The 8,301-nt window shown below is 41.2% G+C and overlaps 1 protein-coding gene across 1 annotated transcript; it reads right to left on the reverse strand.

Annotated features, from left to right (window-relative positions):
• Positions 1-22: 22 nt before the first annotated feature.
• On the reverse strand, positions 23-7,984 carry rilp (Rab interacting lysosomal protein). Its single transcript, XM_084674984.1, has 8 exons — positions 7,245-7,984; positions 6,120-6,243; positions 4,607-4,728; positions 3,575-3,769; positions 2,668-2,837; positions 2,437-2,559; positions 2,198-2,296; positions 23-1,505 (listed from the first exon to the last, which is right to left on the reverse strand). The coding sequence occupies exons 1-8, from the start codon at positions 7,587-7,589 to the stop codon at positions 1,385-1,387; spliced, it is 1,299 nt and encodes a 432-aa protein (XP_084531110.1). The 5' UTR covers positions 7,590-7,984; the 3' UTR covers positions 23-1,384.
• Between the last annotated feature and the right edge of the window lie 317 nt (positions 7,985-8,301).

Below are 8,301 nucleotides of genomic sequence, written 5' to 3' on the forward strand. Positions count from 1 at the left end.
CAACATACAAAGACAGTACGCCTTTCTCAGGAGTTTCACAACTTTATTTGGTTTTCATAGTACAACAGCTTGTTGTTTAAAAATGCATGCTTACAAAAATAAAATGTACAATAAGTGTTGTAGGAAATCTGAGTGGGGTCCTTACGCTACATCAGAAGCAAAAGTTTGAATGTCAAAAAAAGTCAGACAATTTAGACATGAGCTCCAAGTATCTTTACAATACAGGTGGACGGGCACAGGGGGTCGAAAAATACAGCTGTGAAATGAAAATACTTTGTAGGTACTTACTGCATGTTTTCGCAAATCAGGGGTTGGACAGTGAGAACATATATAAACCTTTTCCACCCACCCCCTTTTGAGGAAAAATAATTCCTCTTTAAGTGCAGTGACCAATCTACAGGGGCTAGTGTCTTAGTCTTACGAACACACACACACAAGCAGCAAATGCATATATACCCATGACAACCACCTGAGATACCACCAAATTCATTCTTTGTCAGCAGGGAGAAATTATTGAAAAAATTGTTGAAAGGTAAAAAAAATACAATAAGATTAATTAAGTTTGGGAATAGATTAAAACAAATATGATGTCATACATTCAGGGTCAAGGACTGCAGTGTAATCACAAATAAAGAACAGACTGGCGGTGTGTACCACAAACTGACTGATTGGATGATTGTGTATTGTTTGCGACAAAGTAGTCTTGCTGAAACCAAGTCATGCTGAACACAATTGAGTTGATATTTCAAAGGAAATTACCTTATCATAAGGTAAATGCATGGTTATTAACTGTTTGAGCTGATAAATGCCCTCTTGTGGCAGAAGAGTATACCTACAGTTTATAATCATTTCTGTTGGGAAAAAAAATACATAATGGTATCAACTTTGGTTAATGATCATTGTTAAAGCACCTATAAATACCATTATAAAATATAATACTTCCACATTTCTTTGTGGATTTATATGGCATGTACCATACTTTTCTATGTCGGAAGATCCCTATCAATCCTGTACAACACAGTTGACATCAATGCAAGAAATGTATGCAGAGTATAACTTTTTTTTAACATTCCAGAGAAAACCCAAGGAAGAGAGGAAGACAGAGAAAACAAACATATCTGAAGAGAAAGGGAACAGAAAAAAAAACAAAAAGGGTACAACTAGAAAGTGGGAACACCATTAGGTGTTCACTACGGGCATTCAATTTTGCTAGACCCGCAATTCATGATGTATACTGGTTTGGTTTTGCAACAAAAAAATGTACCACACATGGTAATGTACTACAGCTGACAAATAGCACTGTGGGTACACTAGAAGGTAAAGATAAAATGGTTAGGAAGACAAATGTACATCAAGAAGGGTATGTTGAGGAGGGCGGGGGGGGTCAGGGCGATTGTCTGGGCTCTGTCTCCGCATCCTCGGGAACAATGATTTCCCAGGAGGAGCTTGTGGCGCTCTGGTGGGAGGGGCTGTGGCTGCTGCCTGAGCGGGTCAGGAAGCCAAAGCTGAGAAACAATGGAGGAGGCGACACACAAAGGTCAGGGGTCAGGACCGTCTGTCACCAGCCACGGATAAAATACAGGATGACGGCAGGTGACCCAGATAATGTGTTAGACACTGTCATTGGAATGTAATAAATGGTGTTGTTTGTCTACCCTTCATTAAGGTTCCTGTGGTTATCCTTGCACAAAATATTTGTTCAGAATAAAGCTGGGTGGAACCCCTTTCTTATTATACACATTTCTTGAACATTGAAAAGTGATATGCCTCTATGTAAGGGTAAAGTGTGGGTTCATGCTGATGTTTGCTGACGTGAGTTATGCTGAGGTATTCAGCAGAAGTCGAAAAACCTGCCAAACCAACCAAACAACCAACCAACCAACCAACCCATTGATTCTTATTTACCTTTGACCAATAAGAGGCCTTGGCATTAAAACTATAGCTGACACATAGCTGAAGCTCATTGTTTTTAAGATTTACAGAATATAGCAGGCATTCCAGTCTAAACACATGCCTGTTTAAGTCTGATAAGGTCTTAACATGTTCATGTCACGTGCAACTAACACAGGTGCTTAGTATTGCTTGAAAGTGACCCTTAGATTATACTCTGGAACTGTTTCCACCAAAACAACAAACCCATACTGTACATGCTGTTAACACATGAATGTACAGTGACTTCTAGAGTAGTAGCACTCACAGGTTTCTGATGCGAGACTCTGCAGGTTTGTCCTCAGCGCCATCTGTCTCTGTCCGGGCTTCTCCCCTCTCAAACAGTGGGCCCTTATCCTCCTCATCGCTGTGGAAACCAATCATTACAGGGAGACAATGTAAGTGTGTGTTTACATTTCTACTGCATGTCTGACTGTGTAATTCATAAAAATTACTATGGCATGGGTCATTATTCTCAATTTGTGTGAGTGTGTATGCATGTCTCACCTGCTGCAGGCGTCCACTGGAACACCCAGCATCTTGGCCTTAATAACTGTTCTCTGCTTCTTAATGGCAGACCGCATTGCATCCAACAAGAAGCCTGGGCACCTTTCATCATTTAAAATCTCCCTTCAAGACACACACACACACACACATAGATGAAGAAAAACGAACAACAAAAGTAACAAAAACTTTTCGATGCCATCCCCCACATGCGACCACAAACATTCAACCCACCTCTGGTAGTAAGCGAGTTCTTCCTGGACCAGGAAGAGGTTGGCCTTGAGTTCATTCCTCTCAGACAGAATCTCCCTGACCTCCTGCTTGGTGAAACAGGGTCTGTTTGGATCCTTCATGTCAATGACCATCTTGTCCGTCAGATCCAGCTGTGTCGTAGATGGACTGCCCTGTTTAAAACACACCATTTACCAAACTTGAAACTATTGATTTTAACTGCTACAATGTAGAGAGTGCAAGGTGGGTCAAATGCTATACTTATAGACTTGCGGACAACACTGGCGAATTATAAAGATCAAAGTTCGGCTGACAGTTATTGTATGGGAGGGATGGTTGTGTCATGTTCCCAAGAATGACAACACAGTATGGTGTCACAAACCAGCAAAGCGAGGCAGTGAACACTGTTTAGAATACATGGTTAAGTTAGTATAGTTAGTAGTTAGTCTAGTTAGGCTTGTACACCACTATTCAAGACTTGTCACCCCTATATGTTGAATGTATGCACCTTCCTTCCAAAGTAAATTCCTTGTCTGTGCAAACTTTCATGTACAAACCCCTTTTTGATTCTGATTCTGATTCTGATTAAGTGAATGTACGATGCTGAATGCCTATTTGCAATTTATGCAATGTGAACACTTAAATAAACATCATGGCTCATTAATTCAACTCACTCACACACCACTCCTAACACACCACTCCTAACACACCACTCCTAACACACACCACTCCTAACACACACCACTCCTAACACACCACTCCTAACACACACCACTCCTAACACACCACTCCTAACACACACCACTCCTAACACACCACTCCTAACACACCACTCCTAACACACCACTCCTAACACACCACTCCTAACACACCACTCCTAACACACCACTCCTTACACACCACTCCTTACTGTGCCAGCAGCGCTGAGTGAGTGGGCCTTCTCCAGTTGGGAACTGAGGCGTTCTATCTCTTTCTGTTTCTCCCTCAGGTCTGCCTCCATGTCGGCCTTCCTTTCCACGGCGCTCTTCACCTGTGTCTGCACTATGGTCTGCTTGTGTCTCAGCTCGCCGTTCATCTTCATGAAGCGCTCCAACTGCTCCTGGAGCTGGACGATACACGCACAGGTCCATAGGATAGTTTACAGACAAGCACGTATAGATCCACAAACAGGGACACAGTCACACGTGGACACACACAGACACACGGGAGAGTGAATTGATTCATACACGTGTTGAGGTCAATGGAACTGCAATTGTACGCGCGGACACACACACACAAATGAATGATAGTACACACACCTACATGCAAATTAAACTGATGCAGCAACAGAGGGCATATGTTAGACCACAGGCACAGCACCGAAAAAGAAGCTTTCCTTTCCTACACTAATCGAGACTCTTGGCTTAGCTGAGTAAAAGCAAAAACAAACACAGCTGGTTCAGACTGTATGCAAAGCCATTATATCAGAATGAAAGAGAGGAGTGGAGCAGTTGCCCAAACTTGTTCTTGTCTCTAAGGTGTGGTTCAGTTGACTGAAGTCATAACCATAAGTATTTTTATGTCAGTGCCCTTCCCGGATTTGTTAAGAGACTCTTTTCTCATTGACTGAAAGAAGTATATGACACTAATCTTGTGGATGTTTCGTCTTGTGTGTTTGTCCATACTGTGTACTCTGTGTAACACACATTCCCTATGTGGCAGCTGATACAGTACATTGGGCTTTGTGTGTGTGTGTGTCTGTGTGCATGGGAATTTATGAAAAAGAACAATGTCCATTGTTTTTTAAACTACCTAGAGGTAATAAAACATTTTACAATTCCAAGATACCCAACAAATTCAGTAATAACCTCTGCATAACACGTTGATGGCACACACAGATGGTGACTTTACAATAACCTTTGACACGTTATTAGAAAGTCTGTGTATGTGTGTCTATTCTTACCGCTTCTACCTCTTTGGACACACTGGTGATTTCCTGTTGTTTGGCCCTCAGCTCATCTCTCTGCTTGTCCACCACCTCCTTCAGTTTCAGCATCACCTCCCGTTCCTGCCGCTGAACGCGGTCTACAACACAGGAAACGTGATACAACATCACCACTGTGGTCCTTCATGGGTCAACATGAAGACAACCGAATCATTTGTGATTTCTTCACTGTCAGGTTGGACAGTGTGGTTCATTAATGGTCAACATGAAACAGCACTATCAATGATGATTAACTAAATTAAAGAATTATACCAAAGGTTTATGTGTCCATTTAAATCATCTGTATTATACAAACATGATTGACAGGTACTCAGTATGTGTACATCATCCATCAATCAATAGTAAAAAAAATGATCAGAGAGTTAAAGAAGTTGCATTGTTTATGGTTGGCACAATAACATATTCATGGCCTGCATTCTATTGACCATCAACGGTCACCTGAGACTAAGTACCACAGCAAAACACCCTCAGTCTAGACTCGCTTAAGGTCACGGCTTAAATATGGGATTACCCACCTGGACATGGCTGTATTTAAGACCTCATTCTATACTGTGAGTTAATTCTGGCTCCATGGCTTGGTTAATGACACCAACATTTGTGGGGCCATGTGCCAGGGATGGACATGGCAAGTTTATCAAAGCTGGTAATTGCAATCTAGATATTACTGGTTTTAACAGCGTAATATAGGTTGGTTGATTCTGATACTGGCCTGTGATATAACTTCTTAAATGTCTTAAATTTAATTATAAACCTTATTAGATTGTCTTTGCAGCCTCTGGGAAAATGAACATGGGCAGATGCTTTTGCTGAAGTGAAACTGAATTGAATTATCATGTTATTTCCCAGCACACATATAGACTTCTTCTCCTTCAGGAAATGTGTGCCTATCAGGTTGGGAACCCTTACATTCCTGTAAATAATGCCACATAACTTTGTATTACAACAAATCTTGTTAAATTCCAATTCGTAGAGTTAATTAAGATCTTATAAATCAATAATACTGACAATGTGTATAAAATTAAATCCATCACTTTCTCAAGAACATACTGTATATCATACATCCAATGAAAAAGTCAAATCAAACTCAAATTGCTTCTAAGAGCTTCTGACTAAGTATTGGTTAGGGCACTGCTATAGTAAACCATCGCACAGGAGACAAAGAGATTCAACTTTTGAAATTCTTGTTGGAGCAGAGGTGTATTATTTCTGTAATAATACTTAGCATGATAGTCACACACACACTTCCAAAAGGTGACAAAAGGGAAGTACAAAGGGATTCCATGGTCTGCCAGTGTTTTCTCCCATGACCGCAAGTATACAACAATGTGTCAGCACAACCACTGTTCAGCACAATCACTACTCATGTGACTTGCACTACAATATGGTGTTTTCATGCAGTGGGAGTGTGTTCAGCTCGGTGTCTGTGTGTTTATGGTCATGAGTCTCTAAGAGCCTCTACACTCAAACCAACCTTCCTGCGCATGGTTGCCCTTCAGACGGCTCTGCAGCTCCTGGTTGTCTCCCTGTAGCTGGAGCACCTGGGCCTGCAGCTCCTCACACCTCCTCCTCCACTGCTCCTCCTCCTGTCGCACCTCCTGCAAGGGGACAGGGGAAAACACACATTTGGCTGCTGAGAAGTACAAGGTCAACTAGGAAAACAGATTGTCATGCAGTCTATAGTTTATAATGGTCTATTGTGGAGGAATGAAATCTATACTGCTAATTCTTATGTTCTGTCTCTGTTGAATAAAAAGATCATCAATATCTCAGATATACAACATGTGTAATGACAATGCTGAACATATATTCCCAATATAATCAATGCTCCAGATATAATAAGTAATGATAATGATGAACTTGTATTCCAAATGTACGATTATGCACCAAGATGTGACTGTGTCTGTGAAAGTGAGAAATAGGCCTTGCTCAGGAGAGTGTATCTTTTATTGAGGAGAGGAATGCAATAGTCAGCATACTGGAGGGGAGGCGGGAGGGCTATACTGGAGTGTACAATGGAGCTCACAACTCTTGAAAGAAGTTTCATTAGAGGTGGAGAATGTATCCCTTTGCATCTGGACATCACCAGACCCCCTCCCTCCCCCCTTGAATGGCCTTATGAATTTCTTATCAAGAAACTACAAAGAACTTGTTCTGAGATTCAACCTTGCATTCTTCTCCACCCAAATTAGTGCACTAAAAGAGCACAACTGGACAGAATTGTTTTGGTCACTGGGGCTAAATGTAAACAGCATGGACAATCCCTTTACTCATATTCAACACGTGATCCTGATACGAACATGAATTCATCTGTCTTCATGATACGTAGCTTTAGCCGAGATACCTTCCGCATGTGCGATCTGTCAAACAAGCACACTGGGGTTTTTGCCAACTGACCAAATGGCTACAGATTGGCACATTATTAGAACGCCACGTTTTCTGAACTTGAACAGGTTATATAACATGATTGGCCTATATATTTAAGACAGGAAAAACATGACATTAGTTCATTCGTCACACAATTGATATGCGCAAACGAAACGCCTTAAGTTCAAATGAATAACCATTTGATGCTTTTACCATTGCCGCATTTACTCACCCGTATTTCATTCTTGTTGCAATCTTCGTTTTCTTTAAAAACTCGTTTTTTCTGTTGCTGCACCTGTAATGTTTCGAATGCTTTATATAATTCCTCTTCCTTTGATTTGAGGGCATTATTTCGTGAGGCATAGCTCTCTAACAGCTCGAGAACTTTAACTATTTTAGGCACGAGTCCGAGAGCGCTCTCTTTACCGTAACCGTCAATAAGTTTTTCCACTTCGGAACCAATCAGTTTGGCTATTTCGTAAACATCGTCCACAGTTAGAGTTAAACAAGTCCTTTCAAAACAACCCTCTGTATTTTTATCATCCGTCTGTTCATTCCTCTCGCAGTTGCTCTCCATGCTGCTCGTAGCCTGTAAACAGTGTACAGAACAGAAACTCTACGAGAAATCAAAGAGTCACCGTGACATATGGCATATCATCTGTGACACAACGAAAGCGAAATTGCATCTCTACTGGAAATACATAAGCGCGTTGTTTCAAGTGCATTTATATTGGAAGTGCAGACATCTTGTCCGCTACATAGAATGCCTCTACCTTACAGGTTGCACGTTACAACTGCAGTCTTCCGATATTACGTCACACGAATTTATGTGCAAGAAAATGTCTATCCAGAAAGGAATAACAGGAACATTGAGTTCTGTTTTGGTACTCCACTCTCGACTCCCTCACTTGTTTTTCAATACAAAACCCTCCTACTTCTCTGACCAATGTAATACGAGTGCGCTCCGTACACCACAACCGAGCACGACCGTTCTATAAACAGAGGCTTGGCTTACCAGGTCAACCGTGCTTTAATGGATGTGACGGCGCATGCAAATTGTATTTCCTCTTATGGCAAGGCAAATGAGGATATTATACTGTTCCACAGTTGATCATAGAGTAAAGAAGAAAATGCGATTGATATCCACGAACATTATGAAAGTCGATCATGTGTTTTAAAGAGTGTAGCTACACGTTCCTATTCACGATACAATTTAAATAAACTGCGGCCAAAACACGCAGCCTCAAGCCTATACTGGAAATAAAACAATCAAGTAATTTTGATGTTAT

The sequence above is a fragment of the Hypomesus nipponensis genome, chromosome 15 (assembly GCF_054491055.1).
Source record: "Hypomesus nipponensis isolate SF chromosome 15, ASM5449105v1, whole genome shotgun sequence".
Lineage (NCBI taxonomy): Eukaryota > Metazoa > Chordata > Actinopteri > Osmeriformes > Osmeridae > Hypomesus > Hypomesus nipponensis.

Coding starts and splice junctions, on each gene's coding strand:
- rilp (XM_084674984.1), bottom strand. CDS start 7,589: ATGGAGAGCAACTGCGAGAGGAATGAACAGACGGATGATAAAAATACA. Junction 4,729..6,119: donor GGGCAACCATGCGCAGGAAG/GTTGGTTTGAGT, acceptor CCTGTGTTGTAG/ACCGCGTTCAGCGGCAGGAA. Junction 2,297..2,436: donor CCAGTGGACGCCTGCAGCAG/GTGAGACATGCA, acceptor TGGTTTCCACAG/CGATGAGGAGGATAAGGGCC.